We start from the raw sequence: 25255 nt of genomic DNA, 5'->3' as shown, positions 1-25255 counted from the left end.
TAGTTTTAATCACAACAAGTATTGTGACCAAAAATACATTTAGTCACAACAAATTGTAATTTTTGTGACTAATACATTTAGCCACGGACCTTTTAGCCACAAGAAAGGAATAATAATTTATAATTAGTCACAATTTTCTTACTTTTAGACTAAAAGTAAGATTTTTTGTAGCGGTATACATTAATTAAAGATACACTTTTTACCTATGGGGATGGACCTGCAGGACTCACTCTTGGAGTAAAAATTTTCCGTCTAATTATAAAATGGAACGGGGATGGTAGAGATGTCCACTGTTCAAATAGAGAAAATAACTAAGGCAAGGAATAACCGCACCACACATATGTGAGTCTGGTGTGGGTATGATAGTAGCATATATGTCTCCTTACCTGTCCCGATATATACATATATTAAATATTTTTTTAAGTATATATTTAATTTATTCTATTTTTATGTGATCATATTATATTTTCGATTTACTTCCAAATTTATGATTAATATTGTGATTTTTTTTCTTTGTTTTGATGTGTTTACTTAATATTTTTTAACAATAAATAAATATGTAGGTTGGAAAGCATTTAGAATGTTGTTTAATTAGATTTTATCAAAATTTAATTATATTATTATAATGAATTATTTTTTTAAAAGAAAATTACTACTATTAACTATTACGAGTAACTATGATTTTTCTCCAATGATCATTGGTAATTACCCGTACCATTACCAATAGTTATTCAGACATATATGATTATATAATTAACTTAAGGGGATGGGGATGGTAATTTAAAAATCGTCCCCATCTAAACCATAACCATTTGTAAGGGATGAGGATCATTTTTTGTCCCTGAAATATTAATTCCTGCCCTGATGGAGACCAATTTAATATTTTATTTAACTTCTAATAATATTTTGTATTCTATAATTTACGCTTGTATTTTTTTTTATATATAAACCCGTAAACATCATGGACACAACAAAAAAAAAAGAAAAGAAAAGAGAGACACATGTTAATTCCCACTTAATTGGACTCGAGTAGGAAGACAATTAGAAAGCAACGCTCCAAAATCAAATCCTTAACTTTAGGCGGAACTCTTAACTCCCACAATTAATCTTTCTTAAAAAATTGAGTTACCACTTCCATGAGATTCTCCTTTAAGATCCTAAATAAATCGATAAACACTCTAATTTGTTATATTCGTGAATTGACATCCAATCCTTAACGTATTTACAACATTTTTATTTTAAAAAACAAAATCTTATCAGAAACTTCAATTAAAGTAGCTAACTAATATTATATTATCATTTTAGGAATAATATCAATCCAACTTTTCATATAAAATGTAATTAATGGTATAATCTTGTACAAAATATATCATTGTATATATATAGTAATACAAAAAACAATGTAATCCACTTTCTAATTTTTTTTTTTTTTTTAAAAAAAAAAGAAAAGTTGAAAATATTTGTATAATATTGTGCAAAAATCCTAAAATGTTAATTCAATATTAACACAATGTGATCCTCCTAATAGTGGAAAAAAAAGAGTAGAATATTTCACCCCACAAAAAGAGAAAGAAATATACATATGTATCAATGATTTTTATTTTGTAAATCTCAAATATTAACTAGGCTAATAAATTGCAAAAATTAGATTTGTTCTCCACTATAAATATAATCTCCAAATACAAATTATTTACACAATAACAAGTAGATATACAAAATTATATCATAAATAAATATATAATTATTTATTTACAATGGGTTTGTCCTTTGTTAATGTTAGAGTATTGTTTGTAGCCATTTTTGTTGCTGCAGTGATGAATAATATTTGTTCTGCAACAGAGATCACAGTTGGAGATGGAACTGGTTGGACCACTTCTTTTGATTACCAAGCTTGGTCAAAAGACAAGACTTTTAAAATTGGGGACACACTTGGTAATAATTACACTTATATGTATATATTTCTTCATCAATTACTATATGTTTATTTATATTGTTGATGAGATTTTTAAAATATATATAATTTTTTTTTTTAATTATGTAAATACAGTTTTCAAGTATCCTGTTGGAGTACACAATGTAGTTGAGGTTGATGAAAATGGTTTCACAAATTGCCGTACATCAAATGAATTAGGGAAGACATTTACAAGTGGAAATGACCAAATTGCCCTCGACAAGCTTGGAAATAGATGGTTTATTTGTGGTATTCCTGGTCATTGTGATTTGGGCATGAAACTTTCTATTAATGTTATTCCTATTTAGTTAAAAACACACTGTAATTTATTGTTTTCAGATTTGAGATCAATAATAATAATGATGGCACATTACATTTGTTACTCATGTATTGATATGTTTTTTTTTTTTTGAAAAGGAAATTTTCATTAATAACACTAACACAATCAAACATGATTAGGCATGTCAAGAGAGATTTCTTGACTTGCACATGAGGGCTCAACCCCAATTCACATGGCACTAGCTTTGTTAGTCAAAGCATAATTGGCTAAAACATGAGCTACTCTATTAGCCTCACGAAATACAAACGAGATGCCATCAACACTATCATACAACAATGAAGTTCTTATTTGATCTAACAAACAATCGACATCAAGACAGCCTTCATCCTTTCTTTGGATTAGTTGAATGGCTTGTAATCCCAACACTTCTCAAAAACTCGTATGGTCCTTGTCATGCCATGAAATTCTTTAAGATACGTCACTTTGGCCTTATATGTGTCTCACTTTTTTCATGTCTCTAATATTAAGAAATAACTAACTTAACCAACACCTCTTTAAGGAAAGTCTCCAGTCCCAACGCCAGCTTAAGTATTAGAGCCTTCGGGAACATATATGAGCTTTCGAACTCACGAACTAATGACACTCCCTGACGCTTTCGGATAGGATTGAGCCTGCTAAAGTCGACTATTTGGAACTACCATTCCAGGGGGGACAACTAACTAACTAGAACTCCATCCCAGAGTGAGGCTAGCTTTCCTAAAGATTGGACTCGGAGTGGACATGGTAGTTATCCATGAACTCCCTTCTATACTCAACTATCATTCCACAAGATTTTTTCAGAATGGACAAGTTAATTATCTGGAACAACATCCGGGAGACACCTAACTTTTCAGGAACAACTTTCCAAGAATGATACTAATGAAGATCTTTTTATTTAAAAGAACTATACCACAGCTACTTTAACGAAAATAAACTTTGATTAGAAGGCATATTACAAATGCATGCATTATATTATTAGGGAAAATTTGATGCACATAGTTCCTAATTTCTAATAACGCTTCAACATGTGATAATTTTGAATAAGTTAATGGACTAGTTAAAATATGGACTACCAAAATTATAAAAAAAAATGTGAGCGTAGGACTATTGCTGCTATTTTTGAAGTTTGGGAAAAATTTAAACTTTTTTGAGGATTTTTACCACAAATTTTCTTATTATTTATTTGGAAGTAATTTTTTTTTAAAAAAAACACGCCATTATTTTATTTTATTGCAATTGGAAAAGATATGAGTATTGTTATTGAGCATTAGTAGTGTCCAACACCTTCATATTTTCTAAAAAATATTTTTTTTTTATATATGATACTTAATTACACTAATATAGATACTAAACACTAATCCTATCTTTTAACAATTATGGAAGTTAATATATTCTTTTGTAAAGAATTAATTAAAACATGATATCATTAAATTTTTTATTTTTTTTTATATTCCCTAAAAATAATTTTGATTCACTTTTCACATAAATATATGTATTTTAATTATTGTTATATCCTTGTAGAGATATATTTATTGAATACAAATATGAATCTATTTTGAATTATATAGGAAAGTTAACATGTATAATTAATATATATCAATGAATATTTTTTTTTTAACTTTCTAAAATGTAAAATATTGTATTAAATCGTGAAAAATTCTTAATTATTGGTATAATTAATACAATATGATTCCACATTTCTAGTTAAACGGAAAACAATTAATTGTATAATTTGGTACAAAACCAATAAAAGAAATATTCCAAAAAAATATGTATGCATTAATTAGGCAATTAAATTAAAAAATTTGATTGGCTCATCACTCTCTTCCTATGGCATTATAATTAAGAGAAATATATGTGCAAACCATGAACAATTACAAAGTAAAATTATATACAAAATATAAATCACAATTAATAATAAGGTTTAATACGAAAATAATACATGGAGAATTTGTTCGGTAAGTAGAAAACCCATATATAATATTTAAGTAAATTACATTAAATCTACCAAAAAAAATATCATTAATTAATTAGAGTAAATATTTATATTAATTGCATTTAATTAATTAATTAAATTATTGCAAAAGATTTGATTTCTTCGATCACTACATTACTACTCTCTCCCATGCAAAGCACTATAAATATATGTGCAAACATAAAGAATTTACAAAGCAATATTAATCAGTTCTTACACAATTTTCATATATTCATTTATATATACAAATTATAATTATTCAAAAAAGAAAAATGGCAAAGTCATTTCCACTTGTAGCAATTTTTGTATTTGCAATGGCTGTGAATGTTTGCTATGCAGTTGATTACATAGTTGGCGATTCAGCTGGATGGAATCCTGGTGTTAATTACAATGCTTGGGCCGCAACCAAGACTTTTACAGTTCGCGACTCGCTCGGTAAATATAAATGATATCTATACACATAAATTATACACAAATATATATTGTGGATTAATTTTTATTTTGTATATTTTTGTGTTGTGTAGTGTTCAGGTATACAAAGGGAGCTCATAATGTGGTTCAAGTGAATCAAATAAGTGACTATGCAAATTGCTATTCAGGACAGAGTGTTCCATTGACGAGTGGAAATGATGTAATCCCACTAAGAAGTTCTGGAGCCAAATATTTTATTAGCAGTGTAAAGGATGATTGTGCCAAGGGTCAAAAACTCACTATTAATGTTAAATGAGTAATTTAATTACATTATAACAATCAATGTAATTTCTATTATCACATTTATGAGCTTATTAATAAAATTTTCAAAATTTTTGGCCTTTTCGTAGATATAATACTCTTCTTTAATTTTTATGTTAATTGTTATTTATTTCATTTTTAAGTAGTCATAAATGCATATATAATATTATTAATCCACTATTTTATATAATAATTTTTCACAATGAATTAATATGTATCTATAGTCTCAAAACACATATTGATAGAGAAATGTTGAAAGGTTTTAGAGTATGTTAGATACTATTTATGCTTAATAATAATATTCATATCAATAAAATAGAAACAAGATAAAATTCTAAGAGCTTGTTTGGTTGTGTTTTCAGTTTTTAGTATTTAAAATTGTGTTTTTAAAAATGAGAATAGAAAACAGGTTTTTGTCATTTTAAAAATTTAATAGTGTTTGGCACAAATTTTTAAAAACTGTTTTTATATTTTTTCTTAAGAAAAAAAATTAATATTTTGTCATCATACCATGACATTAACTCATCCGGGTTTAGGTTCGGTTATGGTTTCGGGTTTAAGATTCGAGTATGTGAGCAAAATATAAAATATAATATGTTAGACAACTAAAATTGTTTTTGAAAATTAAAAACAACATTTCGATGTTTTCTGTTTTCTAGTTTTTAAAAATTCAATTTTTAAAAAACAGTTTTAAAAATTTTTGCCAAACGACTCCTAATAGTTTTTAAAAACTGTTTTCAGCTTTAAAAAACAGAAAACTATATTTAAACTGTAAAGTCAAACAACCTCTAAATCTCTTAAGTGTTTCCCAATTGCTCTATCTCTTTAATCTTAAAATATCAATGGGAAATATTTTAACCCTCCTCCACTAATTGTGGATACAATACTAAAAAATCTAAACTAAATAGTATATGATCATTTCTTATATGAAATTTATGGATATTTTCAACTCGGTCATCTACAATATTTTTTTTTTAAGAATGTGAACATTAGGGTATTTTAGTAATCCATGGACTATGATAGGTTATGGCATGATTTTTTTTACTGCTGTTCAAACTTGGTTTGCTAGTAAATCTAAAAAGCTAAAAGCTATCTAGCTCAACTGTGCCTAATATTACCCATTGGGGACTCATTTTTAAAAAAATAAAATAAAATTATGAATAAAATATGTAAAATTGTTTTTAAAATATTATTTATGTTAATAATTTGAAATAGACAATGTCATCTAAAAATAAAAATTAAACAGAAATGGGGCTATTATCTCATAATATTCAGGGATAGAAAGTGCCCCATTCCTCATTTAGGCCAGAAATCCCCACCTCATTAGGGGTCGGTACCCACAGACCCCACTACAAGTGCAATTTTCATCCCTAATTGAAATTTGTTTAGGTAGTGTAATGTGGCTTTTTGTATTAAATTAAAGGAAGTTTTCAAAAATATTTTGTAAAGTTTTAAAATTACATATATATACATTTTACTCAGCAAAAATACTAAACTACTAAAAAAATAACGAGAATTCAAACTCACGGTAATTATAAATAAACTATATAATTAACCAGAAAAACAACCTCATGACAAAATAATAATACAATTTATAAATAAACTATATAAAAAAATGGTTTAATTATTATTTTTGTTGAAGTGTTATTTTTGTAAATAAAAAAGTTCAGAGTAAAAATATATTTTTTTTTTGTGTCGATATATTTTTGTAATTTTTTTTCAAATTTTTAGTCAATTATATAAATTTTTAAATTAATCAGTCGAATATTGTAATAAGGTTTCTGATATTATTAAAGGACCTTATTATTAAATTAAATAAGTAGATTTTAAATATATTGTAACAATAGCAATTTTTAGTTTGGAAGAAATATTTTAATAGTCTAAATAATTCAGGAGATATAAGTAATACATGTCAAAATTTGGAGGGAACAAAAATAGAAATGAAGAGAAAATTTTATATTATTGATGTCAATATCAATACATGAGTTAATTATTTGGCTTGCCTAACATCATATATTGTTATGGTCTGAAGGACCCTGCTTAGTGCTACAGTGTTTGAACTGCAATATGATCGATCTTTTGGTATTACTGATGTGTATGGCTACTAGAGGATGTGGGGGGGATCTGAGTGAGACGGTGGAGGATATAGTATCAATGACAAGTAAGATGGGAGTTAACAGTGAGGAGGATTGGGAGGAGAATGAGGAGGCTGCTTCATCTTTTGGTGAACATTCATTGGTAGGAAGAATGATTGCTAAGAGAGAAATTAAGGAATCATTGTTTACAACAATCTTTAGTCGTATGTGGAAAGGTATTGGAGAATGGGAAGTTAAGGTTTTAGCAGAGGAAGAAGATGATTCTTTTGTGGGGATAACGTTTAAGAATCAAGAGGAAGCTAAGGGAATTCTGAGTAAGCAACCATGGATCTTTAATGGTGGACTTTTATTGCTGGAAAGATGGCCTAGTTCAGGTCAGTGGAGAGAGAGCTTGACAAGGTCAATTGTTGGGTGAAGATGAAAGGTTGGCCCATTAAAGCTTTCACTAGAGCTAATGTGACTCGTTTGGGGGAGATGGCTGGAGACATTCAGGAAATTCGGTGGATTAATGAGAGTAGGATGTTTTTGAATGGATTTGTGAGAATGAAAATCGGCTTTCCTTTAAATCAGAGTATTTTTGTGGGAAGGTATATTCCGTGTGGAGGAAGGAAATATTGGATTCAGTTGAAGTTTGAACGATTACCTACACTTTGTTTTGCCTGTGGAGTGTGGGGACATGAAAAGAGAGAATGTAGTAAGGAGGTTTCAATGGAAATGTCTGTAGATGGACAGCTTGTTCCTCGGTATGGACAATGGTTGCGAGATGACGATCCCACACCTCATTGCTTTAGTGCTTTTAGCCAGAGTCAAGCACAAGAGCAGGCACAAACTAGGCCGATCGGGGAAAGCAGAGGGGAAAGGATGACGACAATGAATAGTTCTGATGGATGCTTTGAGGTGGTGCCGCCGGCAAGAGAAACTGCTGAGGAGAAGGCTCCGAGAGAACATCTCCCTGTAACTGTCAAGAGTAGTGGAGCGGTTATGTGTGACAAGGGTTCAATCGTGGGGGAGGGAACTAATTCAGCTAATATGCCATGTGGCAATGGAGTAAAGGTGACGTGTTTAAGTGATATGAATCAAATTAGCGGGTGGGGGTTTTGAATACTACTCAGTTCAATTCATTGGGCCAGTCTCACACAAACAATATTAATCACCTAAGGAGGGCTGCTATAACAGAACATGATGGTCAGCTAGGGGACTCGATTCATGAGCAAGGTACAGAAGGGACTGAGAATGAAGCAAAGAAAAGGAAAAATGGAGGGTCTGCTAGTGAGACTGAGGAGGAGAGAGAACGTCGGGCACTTCTAAAAGGGAAACAAATTGCTTGTGACCAGGGGATTAGTTCGGCTTCTGGGGTAGTGAATATTCATAATGGTGAGGGAGAGAAGTTGGGCAAATTGAGTGGGCAGGGAAGTAGGAAAAAAGTTTCGATTAAGAATAGGGCACGTAATCATGGCAAAGGAAGAGCAATGGGGTCTGGTGCGATCTCGGGTATGGTTGCAACCTCACGAGGGGGTGTGGATTTTAACACAATGGGGCAGCCATTTGTTTTCGGTGTTGAGGCTGTCAATGGTTCAGGTGCGGGGGTGATTGACGCTGAGGTGAGTATTTCTAATTGTACTGATTTCTCATCTCAATTTTCAAATGATGAAGCAGCGAGTCTTGCTAGGCAAGACCGCCGAGAGCAATAAAAATGCTTAGTTGGAATGTCCAAGGTATTGGGAATCCTTGGACATTGCGTGCTCTTCAGTCCCACGTTCGGGATCATGACCCGAGTATCATTTTTTCTAGCTGAGAGTAAATTAACTAGAATACAAGCTCAGAATTTATGTTTAAAGTTAAATTTTGGACAGAATTTTTGGGATGTGGATAGAGTTGGTATGAGTGGGGGTTTATTACTATTGTGGAAAGAGGAGATAAGTGTGAGAGTTGATTCAAGTTCGCCAAGTCATATACTTGCAAGGGTGGCAGGCAAGGATTTCTTTCCTTGGACTTTAACTTGTTTTTATGGGCATCCTGATGCTGCGCAAAGGAAGTTCTCATGGGAATTGTTAAGAAATCTTAAGGAGGAAATTATAGGGCCGTGGCTGTGTGTAGGGGATTTCAATGAAGTTGTGAGTTTATCGGAAAAGGAGGGAGGTCGAATTAGAAGGGATGTGGCAATGGAGGACTTTAGGACAGTGATTGATGAATGTAGATTAATTGATTTCTGCTCTTCAAAAATAGATCTAACTTGGTGTAATGGACATGAGCTAAATCCGGTTATGGAGAGGTTAGATAGGGGATTATGCAATGAGGAATGGTTGCTGAATTTTGATGGAGCTGACATTATGGTTTTAGACTGGTGGGAATCGGATCATAGACCATTGGTAGTGGATATGCCGCTTGATGCAGAACGGGAAAGGTGTGGTAAGGTGAAGCGGAAGAGTCGATTCCACTTTGAAGAAGCTTGGTGTGAAGAGCCTGAATGTGAGGAGATAGTGGAGAGGGTGTGGAATAATGAGGAAAGGGTGGTTTCTCCGGGGGGTTTAAAGTAAAAACAAGGAAGGTAGGTGCGGCTTTACATGTTTGGAATAAAAAAAAAAGAAGAAAATATTGAAAAAAAGAACGGAAAAGTTGAAGAAGGCAATATCAGAATTATCGGGTAGACAAGACTCAAGTACTTGGGGGGAGTTGAAAACGTTAGAGAAACAATTAAATGTTGTACTTGAGAAGGATGAAAAATATTGGCGCCAACGAAGTCGGGCATTGTGGCTTAAGTGGGGTGATTTGAATACTAAGTATTTCCATAGGAAAGCTTCGGCTATAAGGAAGAAAAATGAAATTAAAGGTCTCATGGATGGTATGGGTATATGGCAAACTGACATTGGAATGATCAAAACATTGGTGGAGGATTACTTTGGAAGTCTATTCTCGGCTTTGACTCTCAATATGGAGCAAGTTGATGAGGTGTTAAGGAGAGTTCGGCCGAAAGTTACAAATGAAATGAATGAGGACTTGCTGCGTCCGTTTGTAGCAGAAGAGGTGATACAAGCTGTCAAGTTTATGAATCCAGTTAAAGCTCCTGGAGTAGATGGATTACCAGCACTGTTTTATCAGAAATTTTGGGGTAAACTACAAGCTGAAGTTGTCACGGTGTGTTTGAAGATGCTTAATGAAGATGCTGATTTGGATTGTTTAAATGAAACAATTATTGCTCTAATTCCCAAAGTTGAGAAACCAGTTCGTGTGGAAGAGTTTCGGCCGATCAGCTTGTGAAATGTTATCTACAAGATTGTTTCGAAGTGTCTTGCTTGCCGTTTGAGATCCACTATGAGTGTTGTCATTTCCGACACCCAAAGCGCTTTCGTACAAGAGAGGTTGATACATGATAATGCTATTATTGGGTATGAGGGACTTCATTGTATGAGGAAAAATAGATTTCGGAATGGTACAAAAATGGCTTTAAAGTTAGACATGGCAAAGGCGTATGATAGAGTTGAATGGCACTTCCTTCGGGTGATGATGGTGCGGCTGGGATATGACACAGCTTCGGTTGATAAGGTGATGAGATGTGTATTGGAATTTATTTTACCACGATCTTAGATCTACTCACAAGTATGTTGTTTAACACCCTAAATATGAACTTTCTAAAACGATAAATAAACACATATAAAGTTAAGAAAACCTTACATTGATGGCAGCGGAATAATGTCTCCTTCCACTCAGATCTCTAACCCTTGTATCCTTTCTGACGCAGAGTATTATCAAAATCTGAGCCCGAATGTCCTTCTCTTTGTGTGTGATCCTTCACAGTCTTCCAATCTATGATTGAGGTACCACTTGCTGTGTGTGGGCACTACTCTATCATTGAGGGTTTCGAAATTTATGAAGAAGAAAAGAGAGAGGGTAGAGGGAAGGCTCAGTTTTCTGAAGAAAGAATTTTCTGACAGAAAAGATTATTAAAACTTATGAAAACTTAAATTTTGACTGAGCCATCACTTTCTATTTATAGGCAACTACTAGGTTTAGGTTAGAAATTGTTTGGCATTCAAAGAATAAAAATATCAATTTGAAAAACCTGCTTAAGTGGCCGGCCATGGTGTGTAATGGGCCTCACTTGGTTTTTGCAGTTTTCAAAAATTTTATTTCTATTTTCTCAAAAACGCCAATTTTCCAATTCTAACAATTTAAATACCAAAACTAATTATTTAATAACTAGAATAGATTATTAAATAATATTGTCATTTAATTTAATTATTAATAAGACATATAAAGTCTATTAATAAATAAATAAACCTAGAATCTCCTTTCTTTACAATTTCTCCCCTGCTTAGTGAAAATTCACAAATCAGACATAGTCTAACTTTAAAATTATAATTGATTAATCACAAATCAATTATTGAGTCTTACAAGCAGTATAGTCTCAACTAGAATGGGGACCATGGATCTATATGCTGAGCTTCCAATAAGTGAACCGAATTTACTAAGTAAATTCCTACTTATTAATTCTTCGTTGAATCCAATCTTAGAACTTAAAATTGCACTCTCAGACTTATATAGAGCATATTATATGTTCCACGATATAAATATGCTATCTCATTTAACCATTGTTATAATCTTATTGTGATCAAAGATCCTCAATATAGATAATTTACATCGAGATGGAATAATTTTACCGTTCTCACCTCTCAATGTATTTTGCCCCTTAAAACACTTAGCTACCTGTAAATGATGTTTAGTGATCTAAGAATTAGTCACTTAAACAAGAGCTCATCCATTTACTTCTATTTAGCTAAGCTCGAAGGGAATCATCACTTGACTTCTATACACTAGTAGAAGCTATAGATTTCATATTTATGTTCAACACTCCCACTCAATCATACTATCATGTTCCCAAAATATACATATCACCCTGACCCAAAAGTAGGCTTAACTAATAAATCAAAGAACATGAATAGTACTCCTGAGTTGAGCCTAAGCATATCAGGATTTAGATTCTTTTAATCTTAAGATCAACTACTGATATTGACTTGGAAACATATGACGGTAAGCTTATAATATCTTAACTAAGTTGCAATATCGGTCCAGTCCAATGTATACTCCATACATTCCAAACTAGTATACTTTACTAATGTCCTGGAAAGAACATAACACTTACTCCAAGTGTAAGTACACATCATCGCTCATTATCAAATTAGTGTAAATCCAAAACACTGATGAAACAGAGACTTAGTCTTTTGATTCATATGATCACAATCACATTCCACTGTGTTGACGATACTGTAATTGTGAATAAACATATGATCTGGACTTAACTGATTTTGTGTGTAAATGTAATAAACATATTAAACCATTAGCATGTAAAATTCATGCAAACATAAATCACTTCAAATTTCTATATTGATAACTAATCAGATTGTAAAGGGTTTTATTTAGGGCACAAAACCCAACAAACTCCCACTTGCACTAACATAAAACAAACTCTGCAAATAAGTCAATCTGATGTCTTGATCTTCAGATCAAGTGTAGTATATTTGAATCCACCCAAACTTCTGGAAACTAGTTCATAAATTCATTTATGAAACATCCTTTACTATATGCTTTACTCATCAAGGGATATTGAAATCCTTACTGTTTTAAAGTACATCTGAATAAACAGAAGACATATCTCTCATATTTTAAAATATGGAATTGAGATAATACAGCGTAGACTTTTCTTCAGTAATATAACTTTCTGGTAATTTCGAATTTACAAAGTTATAATTCTTCTCTGGTAGAGCTTGAATTATTATAGAATAATTCCTCCACCCCCAGAGTAACCACCATCTCATAATTCGAATGAGTTGGGGTAGATACTAGGATAACTGATATACAGTTCCTTAATATCTGACATATAGATCACTTTTATAAATCTTTCTTGAATATCTTCTAATGTTCCTTATTTGATTACATCTCAGATAGCTCCCACTCAATAGTAGATGTCTGGTTAAATAATACTTTTAACCTCTTTATTGTTTGGAGAGTTATCTAGTTGTGACCTTTTGTATTAGTCTGAAACTTTAAGTTTCTTTTAATACTAAATCATCAACATAGCAGACTAGTATTTGAAGTGAAAAATACTTGCTAGAGATTAAGTAATCAAAATTAAGATACCATAAAATTTTATGAGGATTAAGAATTCTTGGCTCAAGTCATTCGAATAGACTGAACTAGAATTCTTTTATCTTATTCTCATAATTCTGATAAGTTATATCTATCCACATGAATGGTCAGATTTGCTTTTCAGTAGTGTTCTTAAGTTCCTATCACAAGTGTTAACCTAATGAAGATGGGTAAAGAATTTTAAAATTCTCCCACTCAATTAAGGTAGTGTGATACATTATCAAAGAACTTTTATAGGTATCATTATTTACTATAACAGTAAAACTAAATTGGAACATACAATCAAGATCAAGGATTTATACTGATAAAAGCTAAGTCATTATATTACTTCCATGTTTAAAGAAAATATGTGTTACATAGGTTATTGTGGATAAACTCCACCCCTAAGTATATAGAGATTATGATCCACCCCTAAAGGTTGTAAAGATCATGATGTGTTATAGAGATTATGTGGAGTTGAATACAATCCAGAGTTCATTAGCTAAAGACATGATATGATTGAAATAATTATTATATGTTATTCTATGATTGCGCTATGAGTATGATGTCAAGGTTATGGTCCCTACATATGTGTAATGTTTTTGTTTAATACAAATATATGGTATATGATATAGCTTTTCATATCTGGAGTTATTTAAATTACAATTATGAGCTAAGGTATATAATACTGTTAAGACTGGATACGTTAATGTTATAAAGAATCGTATTATTGTGAATTTTAATGTTTAGTGTATTGAATGCTATTGTATGTTAAGCTTTTCCTTTACTGGACTTTAGCTCACCCACCTTACTTTCCCCCTACAGGCAATAGATAGGGAACATTGAATGTAAGTTTGATGAGCTGGGTCAGTTCTGGTATGTATACTGCGAGGGGCTATGGACGAGCAAACGGTCGACTCGGTTTTGTTTTTTTATAATAAAGTAATCTGAGCTCAGGATGTTACAAATTTATTTTTTTAAGAAAAATACACTCTATTACTTATTTTGTTTTTAATATAAATGTACCCACTGTGTATTTTCAAACAACTTTGAATCTTTTTAATTAATGCATCAAAATTAGTATTTTGTAAAATAAAGCAAAATATTGGAGCGTTACATTTTAAGATTAAAGAGACAGAGCAATTGGAAAACACTTAAGAGATTCATTTAGGATTTTATCTTGTTTCTATTTTATTGATATGAATATTATTATTAAGCATAAATAGTATCTAACATACTCTAAAACCTTTCAACATTTCTCTATCAATATGTGTATTGAGACTATAGATACATATTAATTCATTGTGAAAAATTATTATATAAAATAGTGGATTAATAATATTATATATGCATTTATGACTACTTAAAAATGAAATAAATAACAATTAACATAAAAATTAAAGAAGAGTATTATATCTACGAAAAGGCCAAAATTTTTGAAAATTTTATTAATAAGCTCATATGTAACGCCCTAAATAATTAGGCACGCTACCCAAAATACTTATAGAGCCCTAATCCCCTAACCGGGATTACTAATTAAAATAGCGCAGAATTTAAACTTTTATATTAAACAGACTGAAAATAAACTTGTAATATATTTAAAACTTTTCAAAATAGTTGGGATCCCAAAAATATTTACAAACTTATTACAAGTTCTTTTTTTACTAGCCGACCTAAGCGGCAAAACAGAATACAAAAGTCAACACTATTAGACCCATAACCCGCTTGGTCTGAAGTGGCATGAACATGTACATTCTTCGCCCTGCTCCTGAAACTCATGGCTGATCAGCTAATGCCTTACCCTTTCCTGCACAGTAGAGCACCCGTGAGCCAAGCCCAGCAAGACAGTATAAATCATAACAAATATATTATGCTCATTCACATATGTCTGTATAGCACAGACCTGATCATTATTTCATCATGCCCAATTATGTCTACGTGGCGTAGACCTATGTGTTGCGCTCACACATCTAATTAAATCTACGTGACGTAGACCCACGTGTTACTCTCACACGTCTAAATACATTAAGGCCTTAGAAGCGGTTCATCTCGGTTATGAGTACCGAGTCCAACCTGATTATGCCTTGAGCACATAATCCTTAAATCTCATTTCAATTAACATGGCATGGCATTTATACACATATATCACTAGGGTAATAACCCTAGGCTATTAGACCGTTCTTATTAGGGTAATAACCCTAATCCCGGTTACTTAACATTCATGCATATCATTCTCAACATAAGCGCCACTGCGCATACTCTACGTGCTAATCACTGTCTTACCTGTTGTCCCGCAATAGTAGAGATTCCAAATCCCCGGGTGCTCCTGACCAGGTGCCGGTAATCCTAGTCACACACAATCCGGGATTTTCACAAATAGGGTTAACCCCTGATTTCACATTCATAAAATAAATTCATGGCATTTCAAATACAGATAATCACATAGAGCTCGAAAAGAGCTTTCCAACGGTATAAAGAACGTCCCAAACGGAGTCCCGAGTCAAAAGTTATGGCCAAAACAAATTCAGAAAAAAGATGGCTCTCTGCCAGGTTTTATGGCCGCGGCGACCATAGATCTGGCCGCGGCCACTGGGTTCGAAAAACCCAGAAAACCAGATTTTAAGGTCTAAACATGCCCACTTTAACATATATTCGAACCTTAATCAATCCATACCCAAAATTAACTTCTTACAGATAAGAATCATCACAACAGAAAGCTAAAACAACAATAACCCTCAAAATCCAAACTACACAATCACTTCTAAATCATGTATTGAACTAAGAAAACTCAAGCTCAAGAACTTGAGCTTCAACCCAATACTCACACCTAATTCCAGCAAGAACCAGCCACAAGCAGCAAATAAATAAACAAATTCAAGCTTGAAAACACCCATGATTTATTCTCTAAACTTAATCCACACAAGTCAAGAGATTAAACACACAAACTCACAAGATCAAGCACCCTTTTTCACAACACATGCATAATCAAAACCAAATAACCTAAACATGTTTCTACTACAACATTTCAGCAAGGGAAACATAATTTAAAACCAAGAAACTACCTCAAACACTTGCACAATTAAGCCTCAAGCCTTCAACACCTTTCTTTCAACCCACAAGCTTCAAATCAAGCTCCAATTTTCACAACTCAAGTTGAAATACATCAAGAGGGTAAGAGAGGGAGAGGGTTCGGGTGAGAGAGAGAGAATACCAGAAAATGTAATTTAATTTCTCTCAAAAAATCAATTTTTGGCTCAAGTAAATCACTTATGGTCAAATGACCATTTTGCCCTTAAGGCTTAAAACACACACCTACACCCTCACAAGGGTAAATAAGTCATTTCAATACTCAATTAATTTCAAATAAATTTCAGATTATCATTCATCAAATAAAATGCCAAATTATCAATCCAATTTACATTTCGGGCCCAAACCCGGTTCGGCCCGAAATTCCCGGTTGTGACTATACCGCGCTAACCTGTCAGAACACACCTGAAAAGACAACACAGGTATACTATATAATAATATAGTTCCATTAAGCACGTAATCAAATTAATTTCATAATTTTACCCTTCTCGGGTCATAATTACTAAAATGCCCCTGGCTCACCAACGGGGTCTTAACATAATAAAATTCATATAATTTCACATATATTAAATTATATAATAATATAATTTCCTCAATTATACATAATTATCTAGTTAGGGTTTTGCTAATCCATTTCTTAATTCCGGGTATTACAATTACCCCCTCCTTATAGAAATTTCGTCCCGAAATTTACCTGAACAACTCCGGATATTTCTGCTGCATATCCGTCTCGAGTTCCCAAGTTGCCTCTTCTACTTTACTGTTCCTCCACAGTACTTTCACCAGTGCCACTGTCTTGCTTCTCAAGACTTTTTCTCTTCTATCAAGTATTTGCACTGGTTGTTCCTCGTATGACAAGTCCGGCTGAAGTTCCAATGCTTCATAACTCAGAGCATGGGACGAGTCTGAGACATATTTCCGAAGCATTGAAACATGAAACACATTATGTACAGCTGCCAGCGCTGGGGGCATAGCCAACCTGTACGCTACTTGCCCTATCCTCTCAAGGATTTCAAAAGGTCCAATGAACCTCGGGCTAAGCTTTCCTTTCTTCCCAAAGCGTTTTATGCCTTTCATCGGAGATATTCGGAGAAATACCATGTCCCCGACTTGAAAATCAATATCTCGACGCTTTGGATCGGCATAACTCTTTTGCCTACTCTGAGCCGCGAGCATTCGCGCTCTAATCTTATCAACTGCCTCACTTGTTTTCTGAACAGCTTCGGGACCCAAGAACTTTCTTTCACCCACTTCATCCCAGTGAATGGGCGATCTACATTTTCTTCCATACAAAAGTTCATAAGGAGCCATCCCGATTGTTGCCTGATAGCTGTTATTATAAGAAAACTCGATCAGGGGAAGGTACTTTACCCATGATCCCTCAAAGTCAAGCACACATGCCCGTAGCATGTCCTCTAAAATCTGAATGGTCCTCTCGGATTGCCCATCCGTCTGAGGATGAAAAGCTGTGCTGAACTTTAACTGAGTTCCCATAGCTCGATGCAGACTCTCCCAGAATCTCGATGTAAACTTTGGATCTCTATCCGACACAATGGACTTTGGGACACCGTGCAGACGAACAATTTCTCTAACATATAATTCAAAGATACCGATCAATGGAGAAATTCGTCCGAACAGGTAAAAAGTGAGCAGACTTTGTAAACCTGTCCACTATGACCCACACAGAGTCAAATTGTCCCGTGGTTCTAGGCATACCTACCACGAAGTCCATAGCTATATCTTCCCATTTCCATTCTGGTATTTTCAGTGGTTGCAGCAACCCTGCAGGTCGCTGGTGTTCAGCTTTCACTTGCTGACATGTAAGGCACTTTGCAACATACTCAGCGATGTCATTCTTCATGCCTGGCCACCAAAACATGGCTTTCAGGTCTTGGTACATCTTTGTCGACCCTGGATGAACTGAATAAGGAGTCGTGTGAGACTCATCCATGATCTCTTTCTTGATGTTTTCATTCATAGGCACACAAACTCGACTTCCAAATCTCAACATTCCCGTTTCATCTACTGAGAAATCACTAGCCTTCCCAGCCAAAACCCTAGCTCGGGTTTTTATCAACTCTGAATCTTGCTTTTGTGCTTCTTTAATTCTCTCTAAAAGAGTGGATTGTAGGGTAATATTAGCCAATTGCCCCACCACCAACTCAATCTGAGCTCGAGTCATTTCATTTGCTAACTGTCGGGAGATTTGCTTCATAGTACTCAACTGACTCTGACCTTTTCTACTCAAAGCGTCAGCAACCACATTGGCTTTACCAGGATGATAAAGGATCTCACAATCATAATCCTTCACCAATTCTAGCCAACGTCTTTGTCTCATATTCAAGTCCTTCTGGGTGAAGAAGTATTTCAGACTTTTATGATCAGTATATATCTCACATTTCTCGCCATAAAGGTAATGCCGCCAAATCTTTAGCGCAAATACCACTGCTGCGAGTTCTAAATCGTGAGTAGGGTACCTCTGCTCGTACTCCTTTAACTGCCGAGAAGCATAAGCTATTACCCTCCCAGCCTGCATAAGCACACAGCCGAGACCCTGTCTCGAGGCATCACAATATACCACAAACTTTTCCTTATCTGAAGGAAGAGTTAGTACAGGAGCGGTAATCAAGCGTTGCTTTAACTCCAGGAAACTTTTCTCACACCGATCAGTCCAAACAAACTTCTGGTTCTTTCGGGTCAGCTCCGTTAAGGGTACAGCAATCTTTGAAAAACCCTCAACGAACCGACGATAATAACCAGCCAAACCCAGAAAACTTCTGACCTCTGTAGCTGACTTCGGTACTGGCCAATCCCGTACAGCTTCAATTTTAGCCGGATCCACCATGATCCCATCTTTATCCACTATGTGCCCCAAAAATGAGACACGAGATAACCAGAATTCACACTTTTTGAACTTAGCATAAAGCTTGTGATCCCGTAATCTTTGCAAAACCGCTCTCAGATGCAACTCATGCTCTTCTTCTGTCTCAGAGTACACCAAAATGTCATCGATAAACACAATCACGAACCTATCCAGATAATCCTTGAACACTCGGTTCATCAAATCCATGAATGTCGTCGGGGCATTAGTGAGTCCAAAAGACATCACAAGAAATTCATAGTGTCCATACCGAGTACGGAACGCAGTTTTCGGGATATCTTCCTCTCGAATTCTCAACTGATGATAGCCTGAGCGAAGATCGATCTTGGAAAAGACCGTCTTCCCCTTCAGTTGATCAAACAGATCATCAATTCGAGGTAAAGGATACTTGTTCTTAATGGTAAGCTTGTTCAACTCCCGTAGTCAATACACATTCGCAGGGTTCCGTCTTTCTTCTTTACAAACAAAACCGGAGCACCCCAAGGTGAGTAACTCGGTCTGATGAATCCCAGATTTAGTAACTCTTGCAATTGTATCTTCAATTCCTTCAACTCAGCTGGAGCCATTCGGTACGGTGACTTAGACACTGGATCCACTCCCGGAGCCAGTTCAATAACAAATTCAATCTCCCGGACAGGTGGCAATCCCGGCAAATCTTCTGGAAAGACATCAAGGAACTCACATACCAATTTCGTATTCTCAGGCCCTGATGTCACAGGTTGGCTAGTGTCCACTGTAGTAACTATGAACCCTAGACAACCTCTACCCATCAGGTCTTTAGCTTTCAACAGTGATATTCTCGGTATGCGTGCCCCTTGAACTTTACCCACGAACACCGCTGGGTTAGCACCGTCGGGCTCAAACACCACCATCTTCCGTTTGCAGTCAATCATCGCTCCATATTTAGACAGAAAATCCATTCCCAGGATTATGTCAAAATCAGATAATTGCAACTCAATTAGATTGGCGGTCAACTCACAGCCGTCAATCCAAAAAGACAAGGACCGAATCCACCTTGTGGATATTATCAGGTCTCCCGAGGGTAACAGGGTTCCAAACCCCGAAACATAAATATCACATGGCTTATGTAAACTTTCTATCACTCTACTCGATACATATGAATGAGTAGCTCCCGAATCAAATAACACAGTATAAGCACAACCATTAATAGATAACTGACCTGTCACAACTGACGGACTAGCATCAGCATCTGCTTGAGTTATAGTGAAAAGTCGTCCCGGGTTCTGAGCAACATTCTTCTTAGGCTCTTCTCTCTTGGCTTGGGGACAGTCTCTGATAAAGTGGCCCACCATGCCACACTGGAAACATGCCTTGGCTCGGCACTCACCAGGATGATGCTTCTTGCATTTAGAACATTCTGGATATGATCGGAATGAGGACCCGCGACCCTGACGGCCACCTCTGTTTCCCCGAAACTTTCTATTTCCCCGAAGCTCCGAAGCCTCGGCCTTCCGTTTGTGCTCGTGGTTGCCACCGTCGGTCCCCTTACCGACATTACCACCAGCGGGAGGGTTTGATGCCATGGCGGCATCCTTTGCGGCCGCTCCTTCATTACTTGCTGCTCGGCCTCCTCAATAATTAAGGCCAAGTCTACCACTCTCTTATACAGAGTGTCATGTGATGTGGTAATCTTCAAGTCCCGACTAATTGTAGCATTTAGTCCTCGAACATATTTCTGCTTTCTGGTAAAATCTGTAGGCACCAGATCACCAGCAAATTTAGATAACCGATCGAATTCCAGAGTATATTCAGCCACAGACATTTTCCCCTGAGTCAACTTCACAAAATCTTCTTGGTGTGAAGTCCTCACTGCAACGTTATAAAACTTTTCTTCAAAAAGTTTCTTGAACTCTTCCCATGTCATCACACTGACATCTCGAGTCTGATTCACTATATCCCACCATACGCGGGCATGATCTTGAAACATAAAGGCCGCACAATTCACCCTCTCAGTTCCCGTCACCCCCATGTTATCGAGGATACGGGTAACAGTGCTCATCCATTGATCGGCCTTAATATAATCAATGCCTCCCAGAAAAGCCGGAGGTTGCAGCTTCACAAACCGCTCGAACACAGAGTCTCGGTGCGGCATAATATACCCTTGGTTACCCACCACTGGCACAGGAGCTGGTGGTAACCCTTGATTCACTGGGACAGCCTGTTGCCTTAAACGTTGCAACTCTTCCTCTTGACGAAGTATGACACTTCGCATTTCATGAAACATCTGCTGCTAGTCAGCAGGAGGATTAGCATTAACGGCCCCCGCATTATCCCCCGGATTTTGCGGAGGTGGAGGCAGTGCTGGTGGATCGGTTTGGGTAACCCCGGGCTCTACTTGCTCGCCCTGTGGTCTAGATGATTGCGGAGGGTCCATTACTAGTACCCCTGTAATCAACAACCCCAGCGAGTTAAGCACCAATACCACACTTACGCACTTATTGCCTTAAACCCTAACTCATCTATTTACCTCATACATATTTACATAAACAAATAGCATTTATAGCATGGCATCACATAACACATACATACTCTAGATGCTTGCATACTGCCTAAAATGGAAAGCGGTAAACAGATGATCACACATACAGTCAAGTATTTACTCTCAATACTTACTGCACCATGAGTCGAGCCTATCTCTGACGTCGAATGTACATGTTCGGCCGGTCTACAGGAAGTTTAAAAACCTTGGCGCTCTGATACCAAATTGTAACGCCCTAAATAATTAGGCACGCTACCCAAAATACTTATAAAGCCCTAATCCCCTAACCGGGATTACTAATTAAAATAGCGCAGAATTTAAACTTTTATATTAAACAGACTGAAAATAAACTTGTAATATATTTAAAACTTTTCAAAATAGTTGGGATCCCAAAAATATTTACAAACTTATTACAAGTTCTTTTTTACTAGCCGACCTAAGCGGCAAAACAGAATACAAAAGTCAACACTATTAGACCCATAACCCGCTTGGTCTGAAGTGGCATGAACATGTACATTCTTCGCCACCGCTCCCGAAACTCATGGTCGATCGCCCAATGCCTTACCCTTTCCCGCACAAGAGAGCACCCGTGAGCCAAGCCCAGCAAGATAGTATAAATCATAACAAATATATTATGCTCATTCACATATGTCTGTATAGCACAGACCTGATCATTATTTCATCATGCCCAATTATGTCTACGTGGCGTAGACCTATGTGTTGCGCTCACACATCTAATTAAATCTACGTGACGTAGACCCACGTGTTACTCTCACACGTCTAAATACATTAAGGCCTTAGAAGCGGTTCATCTCGGTTATGAGTACCGAGTCCAACCTGATTATGCCTTGAGCACATAATCCTTAAATCTCATTTCAATTAACATGGCATGGCATTTATACACATATATCACTAGGGTAATAACCCTAGGCTATTAGACCGTTCTTATTAGGGTAATAACCCTAATCCCGGTTACTTAACATTCATGCATATCATTCTCAACATAAGCGCCACTGCGCATACTCTACGTGCTAATCACTGTCTTACCTGTTGTCCCGCAATAGTAGAGATTCCAAATCCCCGGGTGCTCCTGACCAGGTGCCGGTAATCCTAGTCACACACAATCCGGGATTTTCACAAATAGGGTTAACCCCTGATTTCACATTCATAAAATAAATTCATGGCATTTCAAATACAGATAATCACATAGAGCTCGAAAAGAGCTTTCCAACGGTATAAAGAACGTCCCAAACGGAGTCCCGAGTCAAAAGTTATGGCCAAAACAAATTCAGAAAAAAGATGGCTCTCTGCCAGGTTTTATGGCCGCGGCGACCATAGATCTGGCCGCGGCCACTGGGTTTGAAAAACCCAGAAAACCAGATTTTAAGGTCTAAACATGCCCACTTTACCATATATTTGAGCCTTAACCAATCCATACCCAAAATTAACTTCTTACAGATAAGAATCATCACAACATAGAGCTAAAACAACAATAACCCTCAAAATCCAAACTACACAATCACTTCTAAATCATGTATTGAACTAAGAAAACTCAAGCTCAAGAACTTGAGCTTCAACCCAATACTCACACCTAATTCCAGCAAGAACCAGCCACAAACAGCAAATAAATAAACAAATTCAAGCTTGAAAACACCCAAGATTTATTCTCTAAACTTAATCCACACAAGTCAAGAGATTAAACACACAAACTCACAAGATCAAGCACCCTTTTCACAACACATGCATAATCAAAACCAAATAACCTAAACATGTTTCTACTACAACATTTCAGCAAGGGAAACATAATTTAAAACCAAGAAACTACCTCAAACACTTGCACAATTAAGCCTCAAGCCTTCAACACCTTTCTTTCAACCCACAAGCTTCAAATCAAGCTCCAATTTTCACAACTCAAGTTGAAATACATCAAGAGGGTAAGAGAGGGAGAGGGTTCGGGTGAGAGAGAGAGAATACCAGAAAATGTAATTTAATTTCTCTCAAAAAATCAATTTTTGGCTCAAGTAAATCACTTATGGTCAAATGACCATTTTGCCCTTAAGGCTTAAAACACACACCTACACCCTCACAAGGGTAAATAAGTCATTTCAATACTCAATTAATTTCAAATAAATTTCAGATTATCATTCATCAAATAAAATGCCAAATTATCAATCCAATTTACATTTCGGGCCCGAACCCGGTTCGGCCCGAAATTCCCGGTTGTGACTATACCGCGCTAACCTGTCAGAACACACCTGAAAAGACAACACAGGTATACTATATAATAATATAGTTCCATTAAGCACGTAATCAAATTAATTTCATAATTTTACCCTTCTCGGGTCATAATTACTAAAATGCCCCTGGCTCACCAACGGGGTCTTAACATAATAAAATTCATATAATTTCACATATATTAAATTATATAATAATATAATTTCCTCAATTATACATAATTATCTAGTTAGGGTTTTGCTAATCCATTTCTTAATTCCGGGTATTACATCATAAATGTGATAATAGAAATTACATTGATTGTTATAATGTAATTAAATTACTCATTTAACATTAATAGTGAGTTTTTGACCCTTGGCACAATCATCCTTTACACTGCTAATAAAGTATTTGGCTCCAGAACTTCTTAGTGGGATTACATCATTTCCACTTGTCAATGGAACACTCTGTCCTGAATAGCAATTTGCATAGTCACTTATTTGATTCACTTGAACCACATTATGAGCTCCCTTTGTATACCTGAACACTATACAACACAAAAATATACAAAATAAAAATTAACCCATAACATACATTTGTGTGTAATTTATGTGTATACATATCATTTTTATTTACCGAGCGAGTCGCGAACTGTAAAAGTCTTGCTTGCGGCCCAAGCATTGAAATCAACAGCAGGGTTCCATCCAGCTGAATCACCAACAATGTAATCAACTGCATAGCAAACATTCAAACCCATTGCAAAAACAAAAATTGCTACAAGTGGAAATGACTTTCCCATTTTTCTTTTTTGAATAATTATAATTTTTATATATATGAATATATGAAAATTGTGTAAGAACTTATAATATTGCTTTGTAAATTCTTCATGTTTGCACATATATTTATAGTGCTTTGCATGGGAGAGAGTAGTAATGTAGTGATCGAAGAAATCAAATCTTTTGCAATAATTTAATTAATTAATTAAATGCAATTAATATAAATATTTACTCTAATTAATTAATGATATTTTTTTTCCATTAATATGGTAGATTTAATGTAATTTACTTAAATATTATATATGGGTTTTCTACTTACCGAACAAATTCTCCATGTATTATTTTCGTATTAAACCTTATTATTAATTAATTGTGATTTATATTTTGTATATAATTTTACTTTGTAATTGTTCATGGTTTGCACATATATTTCTCTTAATTATAATGACATGGGAAGAGATTGATGAACCAATCAAACTTTTTAATTTAATTGCCTAATTAATTAATGCATATATATTATTTTGGAATATTTCTTTTATTAGTTTTGTACCAAATTATAAAATTAATTGTTTTCCGTTTAACTAGAAATGTGGAATCATAT

General features: G+C 34.9%; 3 protein-coding genes and 1 long non-coding RNA gene across 4 annotated transcripts; 2 read left to right on the top strand and 2 right to left on the bottom strand.

The window, feature by feature from the left end:
* The first annotated feature begins 1692 nt into the window (after nt 1-1692).
* Nucleotides 1693-2348, top strand: LOC115723995 (mavicyanin-like). Its single transcript, XM_030653452.2, has 2 exons — nt 1693-1932; nt 2048-2348. The coding sequence occupies exons 1-2, from the start codon at nt 1755-1757 to the stop codon at nt 2257-2259; spliced, it is 390 nt and encodes a 129-aa protein (XP_030509312.2). The 5' UTR covers nt 1693-1754; the 3' UTR covers nt 2260-2348.
* Nucleotides 2349-4513: 2165 nt separating this feature from the next.
* LOC115723994 (blue copper protein-like) lies at nt 4514-4994 on the top strand. The gene is made up of 2 exons (XM_030653451.2): nt 4514-4680; nt 4770-4994. The coding sequence occupies exons 1-2, from the start codon at nt 4518-4520 to the stop codon at nt 4970-4972; spliced, it is 366 nt and encodes a 121-aa protein (XP_030509311.2). The 5' UTR covers nt 4514-4517; the 3' UTR covers nt 4973-4994.
* A 9718-nt stretch (nt 4995-14712) lies between these two features.
* On the bottom strand, nt 14713-16395 carry LOC133030815 (uncharacterized). Its single transcript, XR_009684356.1, has 3 exons — nt 16259-16395; nt 15480-15542; nt 14713-15003 (listed from the first exon to the last, which is right to left on the bottom strand). It is a non-coding gene; the product is annotated as an uncharacterized LOC133030815 (long non-coding RNA).
* Nucleotides 16396-24184: 7789 nt separating this feature from the next.
* Nucleotides 24185-24732, bottom strand: LOC115723992 (blue copper protein-like). The gene is made up of 2 exons (XM_030653449.2): nt 24515-24732; nt 24185-24425 (listed from the first exon to the last, which is right to left on the bottom strand). The coding sequence occupies exons 1-2, from the start codon at nt 24675-24677 to the stop codon at nt 24223-24225; spliced, it is 366 nt and encodes a 121-aa protein (XP_030509309.2). The 5' UTR covers nt 24678-24732; the 3' UTR covers nt 24185-24222.
* Nucleotides 24733-25255: the final 523 nt, after the last annotated feature.

The sequence above is a fragment of the Cannabis sativa genome, chromosome 9 (genome assembly GCF_029168945.1).
Source record: "Cannabis sativa cultivar Pink pepper isolate KNU-18-1 chromosome 9, ASM2916894v1, whole genome shotgun sequence".
In the NCBI taxonomy this organism is placed as follows: domain Eukaryota; kingdom Viridiplantae; phylum Streptophyta; class Magnoliopsida; order Rosales; family Cannabaceae; genus Cannabis; species Cannabis sativa.
The sequence above is the reverse complement of the archived record's forward strand: the minus strand, read 5'-3'. Positions and strand labels throughout refer to the sequence as shown.

Coding starts and splice junctions, on each gene's coding strand:
- LOC115723994 (XM_030653451.2), top strand. CDS start 4,518: ATGGCAAAGTCATTTCCACTTGTAGCAATTTTTGTATTTGCAATGGCT. Junction 4,681..4,769: donor TACAGTTCGCGACTCGCTCG/GTAAATATAAAT, acceptor TGTGTTGTGTAG/TGTTCAGGTATACAAAGGGA.
- LOC115723992 (XM_030653449.2), bottom strand. CDS start 24,677: ATGGGAAAGTCATTTCCACTTGTAGCAATTTTTGTTTTTGCAATGGGT. Junction 24,426..24,514: donor TACAGTTCGCGACTCGCTCG/GTAAATAAAAAT, acceptor TGTGTTGTATAG/TGTTCAGGTATACAAAGGGA.
- LOC115723995 (XM_030653452.2), top strand. CDS start 1,755: ATGGGTTTGTCCTTTGTTAATGTTAGAGTATTGTTTGTAGCCATTTTT. Junction 1,933..2,047: donor TAAAATTGGGGACACACTTG/GTAATAATTACA, acceptor ATGTAAATACAG/TTTTCAAGTATCCTGTTGGA.